Below are 24,838 nucleotides of genomic sequence, written 5' to 3'. Positions count from 1 at the left end.
GCACGGCAACTGCTGGAGGTGCCTCCCTGGCAGCACCGACCCCTCGCACGGGGACACCTCCCCACCTGCAGACAGGCCCAGGAGGTAACAAGTGCCAGAGCTCATGCTGCGGTCTATGGTGCTGCTCAGTAACGTGTGTCCTGGCCCCATTTTATTTCTCTCTAATTAGGAAATTCAGCAGATGAATTGCTTTTCTGAAGCCTAAACCAGAGAATATTGCTGGCACAAAAAGAAACGGTCTGTGGCAGAGTAGAAATCATCTGTGCTATTGTCAGCGAGAAGTGCAAAAGAAATGGGTGAAATCTGCTGTTAATCTGGTATTGTGTTGAGAAAGGGCAGTTGTTGAGTTAGACGATCAATAAGCATTGATTACAAAGAGGCTTACTCCTGTTAAACATGACGGAGGACAGAATAAATATACATAAACAACAGCACCTGGGCAGGCAGGGTGCACGTCCCCCGGGGCGGAGGCACGAGCTGCCCGGCTGCGGGCGCAGCACGTCCGTGGGCCTTGCGCCAGGGCAGCGCAGCCTCCCGCGTCGGCCCTCGAGGGTCCTTGCATGTTGGTGACCGCTCCGGTACTCCAGCCGCTCCCGTCCCTCTCCCGTGACTCCGGTGGTTCCTCTGGAGAACTGGCTCACGTCTCTCTCGCCAGGTCACCAGCCGGGATCTGGCGGAGGGGCCTGAGCTCTGCCGCGGGTGTAGCTGGTGGGCTGAAGGCAGGGGAAGCCGTTTCCTCCGCGAACATCAGTGTTTGCAGGAGTCCGTGGCAAATTATTGGGGCTGGAGGGCGAGAAGAAGGGGGAAGCACTTTTCCCTGCACATGTCGTCCACATCTTCTTGCTGGCGGTGAAGAAGGACAGTGGTTTGTAGCTCTGTGGGCTCTGCCCCACTACCTTCTGAAATTGTCTTTTTATTTAGCAAAAACCTAGAAACGAGCTAGAAAGAACCACGCCTGTGAAAGAGACGCCAGCACACAGTGACCCGGCAGACTCCACATGGGCAAACTCGGCCGAGCCGGCCGCAGCGGCAGGTGATGCCCGGGGGACGGTGGCCGGACCCCGCCGCTGCGGCAGCGTCACGAGGGGAACCTCCGGAGCCGGGGGAAACTCTCCTACCAGCCTCCATGAGCAATTTGGACCGGGCCGTATTCGCTAACGCCTGAGCGGCGCGGAGCGCAGGAACTGGCGAAAAGGGAAAGGCGCAATGAGCCCATCGGTGCGATTTTCTTTTGAAGTGCAATGCAGCCCTGGTAAATAAATAAAGATTGGAAACGTCTATTGCACTGCACCACTTAAGAGACCAGGGATGCGAGGACGGCGTAATTGGCTGGATGCAGAGTGAAATCCAGGCTCAGCGATTCCATTTTGCGGTTGGCAGCCTTCCCGAACACAGATCAGGGAAAGCGAGTTGGACTAGCTTTAAAACAGAGGGAAATTCTTTATCTTTTATAATTTTTTGCTGATTTAAAGGGTAGGATTAAATTCTCATTTAATAACCCCAAGTGCCTGCTCTCCCCTGCTCTCATCGCTCTGTGTGATGGTGATAATGCTGGAAAGGCGCTGGGAGCCTGGAGGCAAGGCAGTGAATTCTCTTCTCCTGAGCACAGATCTAATGATTGTTTGCCGCTGCAGCCTGCGAAACAGGCACCGGCTGTTTAATCATGAGCCTTAGCATAAGAGTGTGCTAGCTGTTTTCCAGGTCTGTTTGGAAGGCAGGCCGAACGCTTTCAGTTAGCAACTTCCGACTTTGTCGTCTGCGTTTTTTCCTCCTAATTATGGATCCTGCAGAGACTCAAATGTTCCTCACTAACGTAAATAGTCCGGTTGACTTAACGGAGCGGCTCCTGGGCAGGCATTGTTTTTATGAGTAAGCACGGCCTGTTCGGTACCTTTGTATCGCCACCGCTTACCATCGGCTGAGCTATTTTTCAATAGCTCTAAAAATGCATCCTGTAAATAAAGCCTCTACAATGAACGAGGAAAGGAGCCTCCTAGCAGAGTAACACACAGAGCCTCTGTTAACGAGAAGACTGTTTTCCCTTGTCTGTCAGATCAGCTCATTTAGATTATTTAAGTCAAGTGCAATTTTGAAAACAATCTGTTTTGCTCGTGACAGCGTCTTCATTCTGTATAATGATGCTGAATGTAACAAGCGGCAAAGGGTTACTGACGGCAAATTCTCCACATTCCCAGGCCTGCACTTCTCACGTCGCCTTATAAAAGCAGCCCCTTGCTTTATTTTCCCCAGACATTAAGCAGCAAGTATTTTCTAACATGTCGGCTTTCCAACTCCATGCTGAAGCCTTCATTTTGCGTGAAGCCTTGACAGCAAACTGCAGATAAAGGGGAAGGGTGGAGGGGATGGGAAACGCTGAAATGGCGCCAGCTCGTTTTTAACTATTTTTAGTCAGTGCATTTCTCTGTCTCCTGCAGTTTATTCTCTCGCTGCAATTACATGAAAATCCTAATTAAAAAGTTAACGGGGATCTGAAGATGGGAGGACCCGCGTGCGTGCCAGGCTGGCAGGGTGCAGGTGGTGGCTGCTGTTGCTGGGAAAAGATATTTGGGGATCACTGCCCAGAAGGGCATGTTTACCGAGTGGTGAAAATGTAACAGCAAAGATCCATCTTTGGCAGCTGCCTGAATGCGGGGCAGGTTGTTTGCCCTTGAATAGTTGTTTCCATTATTTCTAATTTCGTGTATGACCATAGTGCTGCGGAGCCATTCAAATGCACAACAGAACAGCAGCTGACAGTCTAACCGCAGCGCTAGCAACACAAAATACAACGCTTCCCAAATCCCAAACCTCCGCTGTTTTGCTTAGACCAGAGCCGTCAGACCGGGGAAGCAGCGGAGCCTGCATCTGCGCTGGGAGACATGCCGGCCGGTGCGGGATGGGTCTCCCCTGCACAGGGAGCCTTGGCTTCCATCCCTTTCCAGCAGCAGAGTCAATCCCCGGCTCGTTTGATCCCTACACAGCACAGCTCCTCCGCTCGTCCTCGCGCTCCCGTCAGCGGGAAGAGGTGCAGGCAGGCCGGGATGGCGGCTGCTGCATCAGCCAGAGCCCGGCTTCTGCCACCAGGCATGGGAGAGACCAGGAGCCTCAGCCACCGCTTCCAAACACCTCCCATCTCTCTGGGGAAAGGGAGCGGGGATGGATGGAAATCTCCAGCAGACCCAGCTGGCAAACATCTCCCGACCGAGTAATCCTCTACCACAGCAAAATGTGCACGGGGCGTTACCCTGGGTGGACGTCAGGTGATGCCTACGTGCCGTAAGGCGTGTGAACACTTTGCCTTTCCAAGGACAGCAGTGACAGGGTGTGGAGAAAGGGTCACTGGCGGCATTAACCAGACTCCTCCCTGCGTGCGGTACCTGGAGCGCTCCCTCCCCACTTGGGACGATGGTGGCTTCCGAGAGACAGTGAGCCCATGAGGAAGAGACAGGCTGACATTTCATAGATGGGCGTTAAGGATTTATCTACCCTTCAGCTGAAATCTGCTCCCAACCCAGACGGTCACACATGTCTTTTTAAGCACAGAGGTGTTATTTTCCTGTCCCTTTGCTGGCAGAATCAGAAACTAGGACGTTAGCAAAGAAGTCCAGAGGTCCAGGCTCCAATGAACACAAGAGTAAAAGAACAAAGAATGAAATAAAAAAATGTAGTAAGCAGAGAGAAGGTGGCCCAGACCTTGGCCCCAAATAACCTTACGCTCAACAAAACATGTATTAAAGCTAAAGCCAAGGGTGGGTGATGAACATTGGACATATTCTGGAGGTGACCTAATGGCATTGCCTTGCTCTTAGGAGCAGCGTGGAAATCAGAAGGGACAGCGGGAGCTCAGAAGGCGTAACTAGAGCATGGGCCTCAGGACAGCTCTTTGGTGGACAACTCCTCCTGGAGCTGCTCACCACCACCCTCCCTTGCTTCTCTTAGGAAGCGGGGACAGCCAGCACAGTTCAGGTGGGTACCATGCTACAGTCGTGCATGTTCCACAACAGCTTCTGCCAGGTGACACGTCGACTGGTGACATCTGAATTCAGCGCAGGAGGCCTTCCAGACTGCAGTTCTGCAGCTCTGGCAGGGTGTAACTCAAGGAGAGGCTATCTAGTGCTGCTTCCACCCAGCTGCCATGACCTATTAAGTACCACCGCTTTGACTAACAGTCTTCTGCAGGGGTGACGTTCAACCTTCTGCTTCTTTGTGAAGAAAATGTTCTTCCTACTTGAGGGTGCCTGAATTTCTCTAGTGTTTCCAGGAGTTCACCAGGCAGTTCCATAGGTGTAAGAACTTAGCTGAAAGAAAGCGCTACGTGTGAGGGTGAAAGAGGTAGGATCGTGATGCTGATGCGAGAAGGAGATGACGGGATAAGTAATAGGGGGTTAGTTAATGCAGCAGATTTGCTGACAGTGTATAGCCAGCTGTAGTATTTACAAGGCAGAATGGAAGCAATCGCTGCAGCGGTCTAGTCGCTAGGAGCATGTGCATAAATAAAATTAGAGAACAATCTAAAATAATAAAGAAAGCTACAGACCTTGACTATGAATTTTATTGACAGTGGCATAACGCAGTTAACAAAATGACAGAACAGGAGTACATAATGCATTTATTAGCCTTCGTAGCTGAGGACAGACTTAACAGCAGTCCTCCTACATCAAGCGTAGTCCCTTTACAGACAGATAAAACAGGACCGCTGTGGATGAAACAGCAACAGGAAGCTGAATCAGACGTCAGGAAATAATGGCTTTCAGTTACACACAATTGCATGACAATCCAAACTTTTTCATATGAAGACAAACAAACAAGACCAAAATTAACTTACAAGTTATTAATGGAAGCTGAGAAACCCATTTTAAATTGTCAGTGCCCTTTTAAGGACATGGAAAATAACACAATCACTTTTATGCATGTGCATGTTCAGCTCACAGCAATGCAAGCTATATTATTAAGCCTCTAAGAAGAGGACAAAAATACCCTTACTGGCTAAGCTGCATTGTCATAAATGCTCATCTTCAATAATGTAGGATCATCTTCAGCTGAAAAATACTTTACTCCATTCATGCTGGCAGACAGACAGTTGATATTGCAGCAGATTTCCAGAGACAATTGCTCATTTGTCCAGGGCATCCATTTATTTTACAGGTGAATAAAAGAGCGTTCACTTTTTCACTAGCATTAATAAGAATGGGAAAGGCCAACTAAAACTGGGCTGGTAAATGTTTGTGATAATGTGCAAGCTGGGTGCAAAAAGAGAACAAGAACTTCCCTATGCCAACAAAACCACTTTTCTCGGTAGCTCTTACAATAGAGCAGACAGGACGATGCTTATTTCCATGTGAACAGTGGAAGGGAGTCGAGAAGAAAATTAAATTCCTGAACAATACTGTAGGCACACACAATAACAATTATTCCCTTCAACAGTAGCTGTGCAGACTGCTGGGGTATTTTCAACCCGTGCCTTAGAACTCAATGCGGGAATGCCAGTAAGCAGCCATCTCACTGACGGTTTTACTGTGCACCAAAGTAACCCAGCCCTGCGACCAGACAGCATATATCAAAAGCTAATATAGCTCAATAATTTTTTTCGAGATTGTTTTGCAGAGATGCAGCTACAAGTATGATACATCCTCGGTGTACCTGCTATGGCACTCATTCTGTCCCTGTTCGGATTTTCTAAGCAGAAGCCTACTACCTGTATTCACTCTTTTATTATACAGTTTGCTTAGAGGGGCGCGTCTGCATCTTTCTGATTTTATCCTGTAGGCATTGGAAACTGGAAGTAGAAATCAGCCATAATGTTTTCAAATGCAGGTACGTTAACAGGCTCAGGAGTTTAAAATTAGTATTGTAAGCAAGCTTCTTATTCTAAGTTTCTTATTTATGCCAGTAATAACACTTTAAATTGCTCTAACTAAACTTATTAAAAAATACTTCCTTGCCATTATTTATTCTGCGGACTTGGACGATGCAAATGAAATCGTTTCACTTTCATTTTGAGGAATTTTCCAGTTCTCACTTTTGCAGTGTTTGGGCCGTGAAGACCTCATGGCAATGCCAGCTCCACCTTCTCCACAGGGAAGTGGCTGGACGAATGCAGATCTGTTTGCTGTGAATTCTTGCCTGCTCTCAGCTTCACTCTTCCGTGCCATTACTGTTCTTAATTCTCTCCCATTATTCCCTGTCAGTCCTCTGACTGGTTTGTTTTTTCTAAATTAATTTCTGGGATATTTTTACTGAAGTCAAGTACAGTAGACAGAGTGTGGCTCATGTAGTCTTCCCTCTTCATTCAATGTATTTGAAGTTAGAGTATCTCTGTGTACCTTTTGGATTAAGCTTTGTGTTCACATAAATCAATTTCTAGCTAGGTTTGCAAGTGCTAGATACTCTGCAGTTCCCTCTGTCAACCTAATAAAGTCAGTGGAAGGATAAAAGAAAGGCCTATCCTACTCTATGGCGGTTAGACATTAACACTTCTTTTCCATCAGTCTTGGTAGTTACTGAGGCCCCAAAGTTCCGAACAGAGCAGAGCATGCCAAGGGAGCCTAGGAGCTGAAAGAGCGGCACCACAGAGGGGAAAATACGCGTGGAGCCGTGCGTTACGTTCCTGTCCGTGCCTCGTCCTGCATTGCTCGGGGAAACGACTGTCCTTTTCTGTAGGATGTTTCACGAGATAGCGCTTGGAATTAGGGGTCGATTCTCAGGATAAGAACTGCAGCGATACGCTAAATCCAAAAGCGATCACCCGGCCAGAGGTAACAGGGCCCTACGAGAGGTCACCCCGTCCCCACGCGCTGCCGTGGCAGCCCTTGCCGGGGCGACGGGGCTGTGCCGCTGCAGGGCGGTGGCGGCTGGATGCACAAATCCCCTGAATTTGGGATTAGCTCCTGCAGAGCACGCTCCGGCCCCTCTGCTCCGGGCGGGGCAGGCCTCACGCCCCTCGCGTACGGGTTAGCGCAGGCCCCGCGGTGGGGAGTCCCCTGAGGCCGGGCCGGTGCCTGCCACTGCGCGGTGCCACCCGTCCGGGGAGGGGGCTCGGGCCGGGAGACTGCCCCGCGGGGCGGGCGGGGCGGCCGCCGGCCTTGCGAGCGGGCTCGGCCTTCCTCGGGGTCGGCCTCAATGTCAGGGCGACGGCGCTTCGCCTCCCCCACCCCGTTGCCAGGGCGGTTGCTGCGGCGCCATGTCGGGGGAAGCGCGGCGACCCGGAAGCGCTGCCCGGGGCGGGGTTTCCCTTCCTGTGCGGCGGGGCCGGACCCGGCCGGGTTAGGAGGCAGGAAATGGCGGCGGTGCTGCAGCAGCAGCTGCCGGGCCCTCCCGCTCCGCAGTGCCGGGCCCAGGCCGCCTAGAGCCGCCGCGCCAGCGCCGGGCCCGGGCCGCAGCCACGCCGGGCCGGACTCCGAGCACTTTACATACATGAGGTAGCGGGCGGGGCCGGGCGGCGGGAAGGGCGGGCGCCGCCGAGGCGAGGCGCCAGCGGGGGCCCGGCCGCCGCGGGCGGGGGAGGGGCCGGGCGGCGGGGGAGCCCCTCCGCGCCCCGGGACGGCCCTGCGGCGGCGGGGGGAGCCGCGGCCCGGGCAGGCGGCGCCGCCGGCGGAGGGGGACGGGGGCGCGGGCTGCGGCGCGGCAGCGGGCGGGCGCCCCGCGGGAGCGGTGCCCGCCCGGGCGGGAGCCGGCGGGACGGCGGGAGGGGCTCTCGCCCCCCAGGGGCCGCGGCGTTGGCCCAGAAGCGATGTTTTCCCCGCGGAGCTGAGCTTTGACCTCCTGCGCTCGCCGTTGTTTGCTCCCGGGGAGCTGGCAGCGCTTCGCAGCGCCGGCCTGTGCAGGCTGCTAGGGCAGGGAGGGCTCTCGCTGCTGGGCTTTGAACGCATCCTCGAGCTAAAGTGATGCAGCAGAATTGTTTGCTTTAGAGTGCTTGAAACGCTTAAGCAGAGGTTGTCTGGTAGCGAAGGGTAGCTGGTGTTGGTTATGCTCCACTTGCCTCGCTGTCCCTGGGTAAACATATCATTTGATTACTTGGCAATCTGTGGTCTCCCCGTTTCCTCCCGAGATACCAACATATGGAGCTCAGTGCGTATCTTAACCCCGCTCCGGTTTTATTTTTTGCTTTGTGCTGCATTACTGTTGACATGGAAACCAACACCACTTTCTGTTCCAGAGAATTGGAAGCTAAAGCTACCAAAGAAGTCGAAAGAAAACTAAGCAGGTAAGATACGCATTTAAATTCACTCCTGCCGTTCGGAACAAGAGTTGGCCTTGGGCTAGAAATCATTGTGGGCTTTATCTGGAGCTTTAATCTCATGTTAATTGTAAGGATAAAAAACTCCTGCATTCGAAAACGTCCTCCATTGCATAGAGAAATCTCTGCAATTTCCAATGATTCTGTAGACTAAACGCCTTTTTAGCATGGTTTCTTTTGCATGATAACAATATCACGTTAATAGAATTTCTTTAATAGGGTAGGTTTTTAAGAGAAAAATAACTTACTTTTCTCTCCTAAGTCGTAGTACCTAACAATAACTAAAAAAGGAATGAAGGCTTGGTTTGTTTTTTTCCTATACAGTTCAGGCAAATATTGTTGGGAGGCAAGAAGTAGTTGGTTTTGGCAACAAAGTTGCTTTGAACTCAAATAAGCTGTATGTTGCCATATAACTATTAGGGTTTTGCCTCGTTGTCCATGAAGAGTTAAAGGCAGTGAATTTCCTGTTAGCATATGGTTTTTATTTGAGAACTTTGTAGAAATGGGCAGTTCCTTTTTTACATCACTTAGCTCAAGACTTAAGAGTTGCGTTGAATTAAGAATTCTGTCCCAGTAATATACATCACTTTTGTATTTAAGAAGTCATTTCTTCTGCATCCTTTATTTTTAGTGTGGCGACTTTCTTGCAGATATCTGCCTCTTTCTGTTGTTTACATTCTTTTTTTTCGACCTTTATCCTACTTTCTTTTTGTGTTCTTTTTCAATGAGACCTTAAAGGGACTTTTGCTAGCAGACTTTTAAGGGGACTTCTACTAGGGCCATCTGAAATATGCTGAAACCCTGAATATTAGGTTCTGTTACCTTGCTTCTTTTCTTATTTACTGTGCCTAATCAGTCTCCAACTTCCAGATTGGTTCATGATTACACTGTGAAAACTGCTTGGCTTTCCCTTGCTGTCAATGTGTGTCTTCCTTTTTTTGGTAATATGCTTAAGCATGAATAATTTTTTCGATTTTGTTGCTGAAATATATGGAATCTTTAAGATACACTTAGCATATTGCTTTTAAATACAATGTCAAGGTCATTGTCAAATAGACTTTACTTGAAGAGAATGATTTCAAATGGCAACTCTTTAATCTGTCCACAAAAGGTACCAAAATGCTGTGTTTAAAAAAAAAAAAAAAGTAAATCATTGGCGTTCTGTGGAAAGCACTCAGTGCGTACTTGATACCAGAAGCGATTTCAGAACTGTGTTGTTTAGATGGACAGAGTGCTAAGTCCAAAACAATATTCTGGTGCAAGGCTTAGTAAGTCAGTAGATCTTCCCATTTTTATGACCCTAAGAGATCCCTTGTCACGCTGGCAGGCAGAGCGGGTAGTGACGAGAAGTGAAAGTAAACTATAGAACTGCCTAAACACAGTGCTTCCTGGGGGTGGGGGACAGAACAGGGTTCACTGAGTAAATTCTGGTACGGAATGGGTCTCCGTGTTTTCTGACACAGATGTATATGTTTTATTCATTTAAAAGATTCAGAACTGGTTTTAAGTTAACATTAATATACCAGTTGTTTTCAGAAACCCGCATTCGAACTGGTTTATGTTTAGAGAGGGAGTTTTCATCATGTGAGCACATACCCTGATAAAACTGTGGCATGCCTACTCTGGATAGGCCTGATTAATTGTTTTACTGTTGTAGAACTCAACAGATAGCCCTCATGCTTTCTCTAATATCATTATTTACGATCTTACTAAATTTGCAGTGACCTAGTCAAATTGTAAAAGAGCAAATATCTTTTCCTGGGAACGGTAAATAATCCTATGATACAGTTTTTCTTAATCTAAAATGGCATAGTGTCTATATAGACTGTAAACTCCATGGGACATTGGCATTGCTTTATGGATGTTCTGAAGTCGCCTTTGGAGTTTATGCTTATAAATTAATGGGTAGCAAATATTCTTTTTTATCTTACTAGGAATATTGGCCTAGACTGTGGGTTTGTGATAGGATAAGTATTATAGCTTTTACTACAGCTTGCTTATCCAGTTGGATTGATTACTGTTTTAAACTTAGGATTAGCAATTTGGTTTGTTTGGCCTTTTGGAAAAGAATTTTCATTTGGTCTGTGTTCTCTTTAAAATGCATACATGCCTAGTCCTATGCAAATATTCCTGCTGTCAAAAATAAGCATAGTGCATGATTTGCGACAGTAATTCAAATCTATTGCACGCTGTATTGTTGCATAATGTTACAAGTTAAATGGCACCTGTTCAGTCTACCGCTGAGCGAGAACTGTCTGTTATTAACTGGAGAAATGTAAGAGTTAAATTTGGTTAAAATCGGGAGCAGTAAAAATCACCGTTTAGTTCTTCTGATTTAAGAAATAACTTCTTAATTCTGTTTGGTAAACAGGGCTTTCCTGCCTCATTTATGTGGAACTGAGAGAAGGTAAATATCTGAAATATGTTTGCAATTTTTTTTTTTCCAAACACAGGAGTTTGACTCTTACTTCACAAGCATGCAAATTATGGGGAAGATTCACGCACTGCTTTCATTCACCTGTGTTTCTGCTTCGGAGATTCCATCTGCATTGTTTGCAGACTCTCCATGTTCTGGGAGAGCAAACTTTTTACCTAAAATCATGTATACCTCTAGATTTCATCCATGTATTCTGCTAAGTTACTAGTGTACAGATTTTTTTTGTTTTTTTTACTCTTCCATGTTAGAATAACCATCATATTTCCATGAGGCTTTCCTTATTTGCTGTAGAAAAAAAATGAGATGGCTCAATGATAGGGGCATAGAGAAACAGTGAGTAATGTAGTCATTTCTGTTGATATTTAAGCACTTAATTTTCCGTTGGGTTTTTGGGGGATGTGGGTTTTTTCCTGATAAACTTCTTAATGGGAAGACTTCTGCTGTCAAATGGGAAGGGTTTATTGCAGAGAGACAGCATTCTGTTCATACTTTTCAAGACCTTTAGAGATACTTAGGCAAAATTATGCATTCCTTTCTCCTCTACACACACCTTTTCAGGTCATGTGTAATTGTCAGGTTGTCCCATAAGGTAGCTGGCATTTACCTTTTCTTTTTCTAGTCTTACAGCAAACCCGATGCACAGTATACTTCTTGACTCTGTGTTAATAAAACTGAAGCAGTCTAGAGTAGGGGCGGTCTTATGGTTAAGGTGCTGGACTTTGCAGTCGTTTGAGTTTGTGCATCTGTTACAAATATCCTATGTGACCAGAGTGATTATGGAGAAGCAGTTTAATCTATCTTCTTCGGTTCCCCATTTGTTAAATGAAGATAGGGATTGTTTATTGCTGCTACTGAAGTCTTGTGTATTTAGATGATAAACTTCTTGGCAGAGAGATTTGTCTCTTGTATGCTTGGGTAGCAGTGAACATCTCGGATGAAACTTCAGGGTGAAATGGTAACACAAACGTTATTCTGGAACTATGGCGTCTTTATAGTGCTTGTTGTTTGGATCATATTTCTGTTGAACCAGCTTCTGTATTGGGAAAATGGGAAAGATGAGCGTATTCCAAGTAATTGGTAGCGGTAGACATGGTAGTTAGAATTCTATCGCTTCACTTTTAGGGTGATAATTTATAGACTGAGGTATTTAAAAGCAAAAAAGAAAGTAGCTGACACACATCTACTAGTTAATTATTCATTGAAGTAATTGTTTCAGTTTTTAGCTTGGCAGCACCTCTTCTATACGTTAATAGCGGGAAAGAATTAACACACACACGCACACACACGACATCTGTAAATAAGTGGTTTTGTTTTGTTATCGGTGCCTGAGGCGTTCTTTGCTCCTGTGTAATGTGCTGAGTGGTTTCAGTTGCCAGAGTATTTCCATTTAAGGCACCGGTGGGTTTTGTTGGGGTTTTTTTGTTAACTTCAAAGTACTGGTTTCTATGCCATAAACTTGAAGAGTGCTCCTTTTGGTGTAGTACGCTATTTTCTGGGAAGCATTGATAAAGGAATTGGAGGATCCATTTTTAATCAAAATACACATTTTATAATTGATTCTTGTATAATGATGGTTTAGTAGAAAAGCTGGCTGTTGTTTATTTTATAGAACCTGAGAAGTAACTTTTATTGGCAGTTGTATGTAGTTGCATAATTTCAAAAAATTTAAAGATAGGGAACTTGTAGGTCAGAATACAGAAAAATTATCAAAACTCAAGTCTCAGCAGTATGTTTGAAAGTCTGTGTAGAATATCAGAGATAGGTTGAATACGTAGTGCGTGCATGCGTACATGTTTACTGCCTTTGCAGAATTGTAAAAGATCTTTCAATTCCAGATACTTAAATGTAGTTATCTGGCGGTGTTCCACCTGTAGCATTGCAAGTTAATTTATAACTAGAAGAAAAGCAAATGGTGGAAAGGATTTATTTATTTATTTCCCCCAAAATTTATTTTCTATATTTGTCACTGGAAATTTTAGAGTGGTTTCAAAAGCCACGGTGTATAATCATTTCTTATTCTTACTTTTATGTTTACTCCATGAAGTAAATGGGTAAAAGGTAAAAATCCATAAATAGTTAATGCAGAAGCTGATGGTTGGGGATTCAGGAGCAGGCGTGCTATCGGTGTCTCCTGCGTCCTGCTGTCAATAAATAGGCAGAATGATGCATGTCCTTTTGAGAAACGGACTGATAAATATCTTTTCGCCTTCAGTTAGTAACAAGGGGCCGCTAAGAGGTTGGCTAGTTGTTTAACTCGTCTCCTTTGTCCAGCAGCAAAGTGCTTCCCCTGCGTGACCCCGGTGCCCGCTGCTGGCTGGGACCAGTGCAGTGTGTGGTCACTTGATGTGTTTGGCACGCAGGGCCATCGCAGCGACACCAAAGACCCCAGTGCAGGCTGCGGGGTTTGAAGTGCTCCCAAGGACCCCTAACATGCCGTACCTTTGGGAGAATCCCTTCGCGGCCTCAAGGCTTCTAAAAGCATTTGTGGGCGATGGTAGCAGTGTCTTTAAAAATGTGCTAGCACCATCTTGTGGGGCGGTGTGACTTCAGTGTGGTTTGAAGGTGGGTTGTGAAGGTGTCTGCTTGGCTTGCTAACGTTGTACGTGAGCATCTGTAAGAGTGCTGGCATCTTTAGCAGCACTTGTGGAGAGGCGTTTCTAACTGTTAGTGCTAGCTTGAAGAGTCCAGAAACCCAGCGAATGCAGTTTGTTGCGTAGGTAGTTCAGTTTTGGTGAATGTTAGGTAACTGGCATTAATGGTGAACGGCAACCTGTTTTATTTTGGTGTTGAAATTTTTGCTGTGCGCAAGTAATACACGTTTTCACTCCGAGGTAAATATTGGCTTCAAATCATAGTAATGCAGTGCTATGTCTTAGATCTTAATTTGTGTCAGAATTCTTCTCGTAACCGTAATTTCCTCAGTCAGGTGACTAGAATTGTAATTTTATTGTGGCATAACATGTTTCCCTTTTGTATATTGTAACAGCAAAGAGAGCATGTTGCTCGAACAGTAATTACTGCATCCGCAGTATGTCTTCCAGGGAAAATATGGGTATACTTGATTCTCCTTGTCTGTGATGTAAGAATAGAGGTTAAATATGTCTGTTTCAGCCCAGATACTTGTACAATGCCAAGCTGGAGCTTTTGAAAATAAAGATTTATAGAACTTTTTTCAAGAATTAAAGTAATAAATAAAATATGATTTGATGTAAATATTACCTGAAATGTTTACATTTTGAGCATTACAGCTTTTATCCAGTTCACAAGCCAAATAACAAATCGAGCCATACAAAAATAAAATTAGCACTGTCAAAACTTAGGACAAAGAAGTAGTAATGAATGCTGACTGTAGAAGTAAGAACGTAGCTGCTCTTTATTCAATGGCATGTCATTGTGATAGTAATGAAGTGAAAGACTTCGTATCAAAAATCACCCAGAATCGCAAGGCACTTGCCGTCTTGCCAAAGGGATACCTGTCCTAGAAGATTAAAAAGTATCTTTTTTTTCTTTTTTTTTAAATGGCTTGAATAAACCGTTTTGGTAGTTTGGTGGGGTTTTTTTCCCCTTATACAAACAAGAATTGTGCTGAGTGAGGTACACAAAACTGGAGAAAAAATTATTTTGATATAAATAACAGTATTTATCTGACAATCTATTTAAAATTACGCAGATAATAGCAGCTTCTACTTGTCTGTTCTCAGAGCCATCAAATGTGCAAGTCTCTCCTGAGATCCAGATCCATTTTCATTTGGTCTCACTTGAAAATAAAGCACCTTTCAAGTTAAGCTATTTAAACTGAAGGCCTTTGCTCCGGTCTCAAATGTGAATTTCGTATGGTGTGGGTATTTTATTTTCAGTTGATCTAAATTGAAAAGTAAGGTTTGCATTTCTGCTCAGACCATTTAACCTTGAGCAAGTTAATCCAATTATATAGGAGGAAAAGGAAATTCCCTGTACATGTGTTTTAGTGAAAGTTGGATGGCTGATAGGGGATATAATAGAAGTCTGTTTATATATTCATGTTATGAATCAGAATTCTCAGTCCTTGCTTTGCGTTTGGCCAGCTGATGGACCAAGTGTGCTGCTACAAGCACTTTTGCCATGTGAGGTCAACGGAGTATATCTACCCAGATGTAGGGAAAAGCCCAGCGAAAGAACTTGTTAATTTTCTGGCTTTGTCTTGTCACTACGAGACTGGGTTCCTACGGTGTTTCCTGTTAGGTGCTGTAAGGTAACATGGAGCTGCTGATAGTTTGTACACAAAGGATAATATAAAGTGTTGAGTGCTTAGCAGGAATAGGTAGCTATTAAAGTCTAAGATGATAAATGGGAAATACTACGTAACACTTCTGTTTCTCAAGGAGTAGCATTAAAAATGTAGCTTGTTTGATATATGTTTTAATGGGTGTTGAAATCTGATGCATAAATACTATCATTTGCTGTCTGCTGAGAGGGTTGTGTATTAATGCGTTAGAAAGAATAAAGGAAACTTGCGCTTTCAGCTGTCAGAGATGGAAATTCAGGAGTTCTGCTTTAGACTGTGATGACTTAATAGGCAAATCTGAATTTGTCTTTCAGGTTTATGTTTATGTAAGAGGGTAGTGATAATAGGACTGCCTTCCTTGAAAGATTCCATTTTCAATGAAGAACAGGGGCAGTAAGGGCTTTACTGTTCTTGTTATTTAATTGTACAATGGGTTAGTTTTGCTTTCCAATCACTGAGATTTAACATTATAATGGTAATCTAACACTCTTAAAAACATTATGCGCTATAGGTAGGTAATTTTTTTTCCGGGGTCGCCTAGGGTCCTGATACTAATCATAGGTGGGTTTTTTTAATGGGTTCTAAGCTGGCTTTGTAATCTAAAATCTGTTTTTCTTAAGTACGTGAAAATAGAATGGTCACAGTGTCATAATTTAGGAGTTTTATTGTTCCTGTGTGGAAACAAAAAAATGATGCTGTGGGTAGAATATTCCGGAGATATTGGTATGTTAGTTGTTAGCATCTGTATTCTAAAAACAAATTGTAATCTTGTTGATTTAGTTGTAGCAAGATTGATGAGTTACTTTTTTTTTTTCTGTGAAAATACTATTTTGCATTCTGCTTGCTCTTTAAAGTGCTATAGCTTTCTTCTAAAAGCTGAATGATTTTTCAGTTAATGTAGTTTCTGCATATGACACACTGAAATTTGTTACACAAAACAAGGTGCTAGTGGCTTTCTTAACTCTTAGAATTCTCAGGTTATTAGAAATCCTGTAAATAACCTTTTGTTCCAGTAGACAGTCCTAGGTAACGTACATCCTGCAGTGGTGATACACTTACTGCATCAGAGGTGTTTAGCCTGTGCCCGTAGACCTTGTTTGGCTTGCCAGAACCATTAATTCAGGTGGCAGTCGGGAGGGAGCTGGACTGTCTCCCCGGGGCTCCACAGCCTAGCAGGGGCAAGTTTCAGACTGGTTGACTGCGTCTGACAGCAACAGCCTGTTCCCTGGGTGTCATCTCTTGCTAAGGTCTTGCAGCTCATCCCATCTCGCATGAAGCCGTGCACACCCGGAGCTGGGTAGACCTGGGGACGCAGGACCCCAGGAAGGACAACGACCAGAATAGGCTGCTGCTTCAGAACAGTTACTCTGGATCATAGCTTGCTCCCCCCTCGGATCTAAGTAGCCTTTGGGAAAGAGGATCTCCTGGGAAGGTGACAGGAATTCCCGTTGCACAGCCTGCTTGTGATGGTGCTTTTTCCTGGGGTGATCCTGGGACAAGGTGGGCAGAGAACTGCTCGTAGGACGTGTGTGTTGAACTCGTGCTTCTGGGAGGTGTCGGCCCAGCAGTGCTTGTGCAGGGTGGTTGTGCGTTATGCACACGGGCAGTGAGGTTGTGAGAGGAGAAAGTCTGTGGACACGACTCTTCCTGGCCGTGGGGGGAAGGTATGGTACTTGGCTTTTTCCATTGGATTAGATGTGTCTTACTCTCAGTGGTACTTCAGGGAATACTATCTTCCTGAATAGCAAATCACTGACTCTTCTTTGTATGGAAGTCAACTGTAAATGAATTGTGTATTCTATAAAAAATGAACTGTGATCTATAGAAGCTGTTTTTTCTAGACTGATTTCAGTCCTACATGCTTCTTGTATTATTTACCGATTAAAAATTGGACTAACCCAAATTAACTCAAACTGAGGATCAGCGTTACCAACTTCAGTTTGGTTATGAACACTCAGGGTGCCAGACTGTGATGGACAAAACTGACTTGCATATCATCTTTAGAGTGCACAGATGGCACTGCGGGTTAATCATTACCTCAAATTTGCAAAGTATCCAAGGGATTGCTTTAAATGAAACTGGCCAAGTGTAATTGTTTTCTGTAGTTACATGACTAACCTCTTAGTAGTCCGTGAAATAATTCTTGATACCTAATTGCAAATGCAAGATTGCTTTATGCAGTAAGACGGTCCTCAATGAATCTTGCAGCCAGATGATAAAGCTCTGATAAAATGCAAAATAGCCATGTTGCATTTGATAGTTTGTGAGTTGTCTTGCAGTGCAACTGAAATAGAGGGGTGTCAGAAATAACATTCTTAGATTTTTTTTTTTTTTTTGGCATATCTTAACACATCAGAAGCAACTCCTAAAAAAGAAATAACTAATGCTTGCTCTCTGTTATTAGAAAATCTTAAGATACAATTTGGTCTGTGGAAACTTTTTAGAGCGGTGGTCTGTCTGTAGTGTGTTACTGTATATGTCGGGTGGAAAGAACACTGGTATTGTGTGGCTGCTCATTGTCAAAGCATGCTGCAGCTCTACCTCTGGGAAATACCTGCGGTGTCAGACTGCTTTTGTTAATGCATGCAGCACGAGTTGATGGGTACTTGTACCAGTCACCCTAAAAGTGGAGAAAAGGGATGCTGGATATACAATAAATTAGTGTTACTCCAACAGAAGGGAGCACTGGGAAAAGAAACGAGTAGAGGATGAAATCAGATTTGCAGCGAGAACAAAGATCTCGGCAAGTAGGGATGAAAACTGATTTCTGTTTGTATTGGTTGCTGTACAGATACATGTAGCCATGCTCCAAGGGTTTTCTGTTTACAGAGAGAAATCAGAAAATAAATTTGTAATTAAGTAAAGGGACTCATTAATTTTGTGAATATAAAGCTTCCCTCCATCCGGACAAATTGATTTTTACCATCTAGATAAAGTATAGCTGTTGTCTGGTGGTATTAATAGTAATAAAAACAGATTTGAGAAAAATGCTTGAGTTACTCAAAGTGCGGTCATACAATTTTTTTTGTCTTGTGTGCTAACATTAATAGCTCAGAAGTTTCTGTGCCCTATAAATATTTAAAGTATTGCAGGCTTTTTTCTTCCATGTAAATGTCACGTGAAAGTACTACCATATCTCTTTTTGTTTGAAATTAATATTAACAATAACCAAGTGTCCACAAGCTTTGAAATTTAAATTTAAGTATTGTTATTGTGGCATTGTCCCTGCTGGGAGGAGAACCACTTTCAGCATCTTGCTGTAGAATCTCACAACGGGACAGAAGACCAGTTTTAAAGTTTAAAGGTAGAACTCAAGTGGATAGCAATAATGTGGTATCGCCTCTTCCAGAAGAATGGCAGTATTATGCAGAATGCAAAATAGAATGCGCTGCTGGCTACCGTAAAGAGAAGACCTGATGAGCTGCTGTTTAGTATTACTTCATTGGCATCACCTACAGTGAGAGGCAGGTGCCTTTAAGAGTGCTGTTTTGTCTAATTAAAAAGTGAGGAAGTTTATATGAATTTGCCACAGTGGAACTGGGCAACTGGGAACTGGAAGTCACATGTGGATTTTAAAAAAAAATTAAAAACCCCCAAAACTGATGCCTGCACTCATTTTGAAAGGGACTTGAGCTGTGTTAAAAGTAGAATTAACTGATTATTTATCTACCTAAATAACTAATGAAAGTCTTAATACTTGTGGAGTATCTTGTGTTTTACTGTATTCAACTGGCATTGCTTCTGACATTATATATATAATTATCTTATTTGAAACTGGAGGTTTGTAGTTGTAGGTAGTTTGGGGTTAAAAAGGAGACCAGTGTTTCTAGGCAGAAGTAAACTGCTTATTGACTGCCCCTTATTGACATTGTTAGTACATTTTCCCCCCAAAGTTTTGTATAACAAGGTTGTCTCTTGTTTGATAATGTGAGTATGTGTAACGATGTGTCATCGAATGAGGGTAACTTTTTAAAAGGGGGTTTTAATACATTCAGAGTAATTGTGTAATAAAATCTCTTCTCGTGTTCTGCCTTGCTTAGCGTGTGAAAAGCACGGCAAAGATAAAAACAGCGCTTTTTATGTTCAAAGCTGTATGTTGGAGATAGACATCAGACAAGACCACTTGTCACAAACAGGGGTGTAAATTCCCTTCCACCAGTTGTTTCTCGGCTTTTTCTTTTGCAGCAGTAAATAACCTATGTGACTAATCAGTTTTACTGTCCAGAGCTCTCCACAGCAGCTTTGAATCAGAGCACCTCTTGTTACCTTAGCTGCAGCTGATCGGATAGAAAGTGTGTACAGATTTGGGAGAACACCAGTTACACGTGAAACGTTAATTTAAAAGAGAGGACTTATACTAATCTCTGGAGGTTATTCAAACAGTAAATTTGGTGTCGTCTTCCTTTACATAGTCAATGTGTGTGGAGTTTGTTCCCACATCCCATTCAAAGTATCATAGAAATTAGGACTTGTCTGAAGGACGTGGTTTGCCCAGCGAGAGGGTAGATGTGCGGTGGAGCTAGTGTCAAGAATCAGGACATCAGAGGGATGTGTGGTGTAACCTACATATATGCTTCAGAAAGAGATCTGGAAAAACACTTTCAACCTCTTTTTTTTAATCTTGTCCACCTGACTGTATGGTCGGGGCTTGTGGGCCAAAAGCTTCCAAGCTTTTGAACTTAGAAACATTCCTGACCCTGAAAGGGCAAAGAAGAGTCTTGCAAGTAGGCTTTCTAGTACACAAAAATGCTTTATTCTCCGAATCTCAAACTTTGAAGTAACTGAATATTAGTAGGCTCCCTCTCCCTCTGTCTTACAGTGTTCCAACAAAAGCAAACTGCTGCCACTGTTTTATTTTTATATTCAGCTTTATTGTTGCTTTCCAAACTTCAGAATCCTTCTTTCTGTGAGCAATTGTTTTTATTCTCATGGATGAAACAACTAACTGATCTTCAGTTGCACATTCCATGTTGTCACAAGCTTTTTGCACGATTATCCCAAATGCTTTTTTGTCTGCCTGTTACCAGTCTTTTCTGTCAGTTGTGTTTGCGTGGAGTTCGTTCTCATTCTCATCTCTCCAAGCATGGCCTTAAAGAAAAGTTTATTTTTGTTATGATTAAATTTGTATCAGATATTAGTTCCTACTGACCCTGATAGCTTGTAAGTGTGCTTGCATGTCTTTAGTTCGTTCTGCTTTTTATACTCTCCATGTTCTCCCATTTGTCTTGCATTTGCTGAAGTCTGTTTTTAGAATAGAATGTAGTGTAATCTGGAGAGTGGTGTTGCTGCTAAGCCTTCTGTTTTGGCATGTAAAACTTTGTATTAAGTGAATTTAATATAATGGGTTTTGTTTTCACGTTTGTCAAGTTCTGTCACTCCTTTAATGTGCTCTAAAATTGCTCTGCTATTGAAAGCTCTGGTCTGACCATGCTCTTCAGTTCATGTTCCTGCTAGTTCACGTGTCCTTTATGTCATACAGATACACAGCCAGTTGAATTAGCTCACTGCTCAGGAAAATGTATATATATTGTTTGTTTCTTGTCAGAGGTAGTGTTTAAGATCAGCTGCAAATTCCTGCACGGCTGGCTGGGCACTGGTGTGGGTGCAGACGGGTGTGCGAGGCTGGGCAGAAACCGTTGCTAGGTTTATGCTGAGGGTAGTCAGACTCCGTGCTGGGTCAGAGCAAATGTGATGTGTGAGAGCTCAGTCATACGAATTCACAACAGCAGGTAGAGATTAAATAATATCTGAATTTGTGCTGGCTTTTGTATCAAATTAATGTCTAAGCCCTCATTGTAAATTTTGGAAAAAAGAAAATCTTCCATGTAGCTTGACACTGCATCTGCTCTTAAAGTTTTGTCACTTGTGATTTGCAGTGAAAGTACATAGTCCCTATAGAAATATTATCCAATTAGAAGTAAAATTCCCCAGTTCCTTTTGGATCACTGTGAAATAATTGTTCTAAAATGAATCTAAGTGTGTACAGATTGTATTTTGGGAGAGTTAATTACAAACTGTGTGGTTCAGGGATTTAGTGCAAGAAGAGGAAGAACAGTTGATGGAAGAAAGGAAAAAGAGAAAAGAAGACAAGAAGAAGAAGGAAGCTGCTCAAAAAAAGGTATGTTGAACATTAAAAAATAAAAACCCATGCTTGTGGGTTACTTACGTTTCATCACTAGTAAATACCATTTTAGCTGTTGTTATTGAGAAGTGTTTTCTTTTTGATTTAATGTTTTAAGCTGTAAATGTACTGTCAGTTACTTAGTGTAACTGACATATTGAACATCTTAATTGGCTTTGGGTACAGTTCCTTCAGAGATTAAATATTCTTCCGAGATGACCATTCTTTTTCCTGATTGTCAGTTGAAGGGGTTTCAAGTTTGAAAACTTCCTCAGTGTTAGTGCATTTATTAGTAGAATAAAATTACCAAGTTTTTTTTTTAAGATAGTAGCTTCCAGCTGTATCCTTACTTTAATGTACCTTCTTGCCCTTCAGTATGGAAAGATACATGTGATAACACAATTTGCATGGGGAAGGTGGATAAAAATGAAAATATTGGCAGCAAAGGTGTTTTGGGATGGAAACATCGCAGAAATGCTTGTAAACATTTCAGAATTCCTGTTGCCTGTCAAGATATTAATCATGGCCATTGATTCTAAATATTGACCCTAAGCTTGAGAGGAGCTTGTAAATCTGTTTTTAAGAACACGTCCATTTCAGGCTTGTATTTGCCAACTGGTGGTAGCAAAGTGAACCTGCTTAACAGTTTTTCTTTGATTCCATTGACTAATGCTAGCTATTTACTATATAGTCAAAAAATCAGTAGTCAGCTCTCCCTGTTCGTGGGCCTAAATAAAGGTGTTTTGTTGTGCACCTGTACAAAATTAGGTATGTCTAATCTTGCGACAAATCTAAATGAAATAGTACTGGAGGGATACTCCTAGAAGAGGTATTTGCTCATATTTCAGAATGAGATCTTCTTTTCAGTAGCTGACAGCAAAGCTGCAGGATAATTTTTGGACTTCAACTGTAAATTTATAACTCATTTTCCTCTTGGAATTCTTTTTTAATCGGAAGTTGTAATGGGAAGGGAGTTGGTTTCCTTGTAGAATTTGAATCTTTTAAATAAGTGGTTCTTCGTAGCTGACTTTCTCCTCCAAAATTTAGTATTTTTGTGAGTTTGAAAAGCATGTTTGAGAGTGAAATTTGTAGAAGAAATAAAAGCAAAGTATTTTTGTGAAAGTGAAGAGGCTAGACCTTTGCCTAAAATGGAGAGTTTTGCTTACACTTTCTCCCGTGGAGCACCTGCTAGACTGTTCTTCAGAAGCCGCCGGTCTTTACTGATGTGCTGTGTTCTCAGAGTAACACAATGTTGAGTGTGTGGACTTCATGTGTCAGGAATTTAAGCAGCTTCTACAGACAAAGTAGTAGGATGCCCCAAGGATGCTCATGTGCATTCCTGGAGAAGCTTAAACTTGATCTAGATTAAAGAGAATAGACCTCTGAAAAAACATGTTAACAAACAACTGCCAGTTAACTTAGCTGTTTAAAAAAAAAAAAAAGTCCTAGTACAGACATGGCTTGATTCTAGATTAAAATGAAAACTTGTTAATGTAGGTCACAAGGAAGGCAGAGTCCCTTTCTGTTAATATTCGTGAGTAGTTTCTGATTGACTAAAATTGCTCTTTTTGTTTTGTAAGGTCACTTTTTCTGTTTGATCTCTTAAGAACGTACTGTTTTGTATTATCAACCATAGGCTCTCTAGCAAAACCTTTAAAGTGTTTAGCCGTGCACCAAGTACTGATATATTTTGGAAGTCCCCAGCTGAAGTATGGTGTGTTTTTTTTTTTTTTTTTAGAGAATAGCACTTTAGTATAAAAAGCAGTCTTAAAATAAATAGTCTATAAATAGCATAGCCTTATCCTATGACCCTTTCTCTTCGCTGATCTCTTTGGGTGCTGTGGATAGTCAGAAACAGCAAAAAATTTTTGAAAAATTCTAAGTTGTCTCACTTTCCTGTTCATGGGTCAAGTGCCAAGCTAACGAATGGATTTTTAACGCAAGTCACAACTGGGGAGGGGAGGTGAGATTACAAGCTCTCCAGAGTAAGCTCTAAACACGTGCATAGGCATGGCAAGAACTGAAGAGGCATCACGTAATCATACTGTGGAAAGAAAAGCTAATGCTTAGGTTTTATGAATACTGTAGTTTTTTTAATAATTGGAACTAAAAGGAGTAGTAGGAGAACAGCAGCAATCAGAGGTGTGACGCTTAACATACCTTCTCCAAGTTGAGTAGTGCTTGCGTCCCGATGCTGAGCAGCTTTCGTGGGACATCAGCTGTTGTGTTCCATGTACCTTTTTACGATCGTATAAAAATGCGTTTTGAACACTTGGTTCCAAGCCAGCTGCTGTGCATACAGTACCCTGGAGTTTGAAGTGCATACAAAACTTCTCAAGTCTTCAAAATAATTTTTTTAACCAGATTTGTTGAACAAAGAGCATAATGAAAAGTTGTGGCATTATGTAGTGGCCTCAAGTACAGCCATTGCCTTCTGGAAGGCGAGGAGGAGGGGCAGTGGTGTTGGAGGAGTCGGGGTACTATGGGTAAGATAGGCAAAACTGAAAATGAACGTGGTGTGCAGGGGCTGATGCACTACTGTTAGTAGGGTGGATTTTCTTCAGAAGAGATTTTAGCCTTTAGCTATTTTTAGCAATCTCTAAGAGCATAAATTAAAAAAGAAAAGCTTATGCTCAAGGTTTCTTGGGAGCAAGAGGCTACATTTTGAGCTGTTGGACAGTGTAATGAATTTTTGTATGTGTCCTTGCCTTTGTCAGCTTAAGAAGTTGAAAAAGAGGGTTTTTCTGTTAATGTACTCTTGATTTTAAGAGAAGTGAGGATAAGGCACTGAAGAGTCATTAATAAAGTTTCAGTAGTCAGCCCTAACAGTGCTAATGTCTGAATCTAACCAAGCCTTACATCAAATCAGGGAATCAATAAATTTTTCTTGCATTCAGATGTGCTCTCTTTCTTCTCTCTCCTCAAGGTTTTAATTACAGACAATCATGGCTTAAGTATTATCGCAAATTTATTGCATACTATGGAATATCATAATTAAAATGGGTTGTATACAGCTACCAAAGTGACCATATCAAATAAAATCTCATTTTGCTTTGGCAATACTGCATTTTAAAAGTGCTAATTAAGAAAACTCTAGTTTCAGAGAAGAACAACTATGATTTGTGCTTTTGAGAGGTCCTTTATGAAGCCAGTTTCACCATGTTTTATAGTTAAAACCTCACAATTAAGGTGCACTTCCATACAAGAAATGTTTCTCCCCCCATTTTTATCCTATGATAAAATTTTATTCAAATTGGCCATATCACAGGTGCAACCAGTTGAATCTTGGAAATGAAAGACTTAAAGCTTTTGCATTTACTTTCTCACTTCCTTTAAATTTCTAGGTCCCTCCCTTTTCCCCTGCTGTATTCTGCAATAAAAGTGGTGGAGGTTCCTTGCTTCCAGGCACAGTTTTTAACTCACTTCAAACATCTTAATTTGCAAGTTTAATTCAGTCTGTTTCATGTAGTTATCTTTCAAATTAATTTTGTCTTCTATAGCATTTAAACAGCTTTCTAGGCATAAGGAATAATAGGCATGGGTTGGTTAGAGAGACACTTCTGAAGTAATAATTAAATAACTTTAAAACATTTTAAAAGAGGAAAGTCAAAAGCTAATGTTGCTTTATGAAGTGGCATGTGCACATGTGGTTTTTCTCTTATCTGCACGAATCACTGACACTTCTTTTTTCTTGTTCTAGGCCATTGAACAAAAAATCAAAGGTAAGTTACTTTACAGTTATTTCTATTCTGTATATTATGTCTGCATTTTTAAATATGT

General features: G+C 42.7%; 1 protein-coding gene and 1 long non-coding RNA gene across 8 annotated transcripts in view; one reads left to right on the top strand and one right to left on the bottom strand.

Annotated features, from left to right (window-relative positions):
- The first annotated feature begins 7,237 nt into the window (after positions 1-7,237).
- Positions 7,238-24,838, top strand: part of TNRC6A (trinucleotide repeat containing adaptor 6A) — a 53,293-nt gene continuing 35,692 nt past the window's right edge. For 3 of the 7 annotated variants that reach the window (XM_075515337.1, XM_075515336.1, XM_075515334.1), the window contains exons 1-5: positions 7,238-7,418; positions 8,156-8,203; positions 10,608-10,643; positions 20,965-21,055; positions 24,759-24,780. In XM_075515337.1, coding sequence (XP_075371452.1) covers positions 7,414-7,418; positions 8,156-8,203; positions 10,608-10,643; positions 20,965-21,055; positions 24,759-24,780 — 202 coding nt within the window. In that variant the 5' untranslated portion in view covers positions 7,238-7,413. Of the gene's footprint in view, positions 7,419-8,111; positions 8,204-10,607; positions 10,644-20,964; positions 21,056-24,758; positions 24,781-24,838 lie in introns of those variants that run through there. The other 4 variants (XM_075515333.1, XM_075515332.1, XM_075515330.1 and 1 more) reach the window with 2 other exon arrangements.
- LOC142416163 (uncharacterized) lies at positions 19,739-23,243 on the bottom strand. The gene is made up of 3 exons (XR_012777648.1): positions 23,219-23,243; positions 22,225-22,418; positions 19,739-20,025 (listed from the first exon to the last, which is right to left on the bottom strand). It is a non-coding gene; the product is annotated as an uncharacterized LOC142416163 (long non-coding RNA).

Source organism: Mycteria americana, chromosome 12 (genome assembly GCF_035582795.1).
Source record: "Mycteria americana isolate JAX WOST 10 ecotype Jacksonville Zoo and Gardens chromosome 12, USCA_MyAme_1.0, whole genome shotgun sequence".
Classification (NCBI taxonomy): domain Eukaryota; kingdom Metazoa; phylum Chordata; class Aves; order Ciconiiformes; family Ciconiidae; genus Mycteria; species Mycteria americana.
This window is presented reverse-complemented; position numbering and strand designations above follow the sequence as displayed.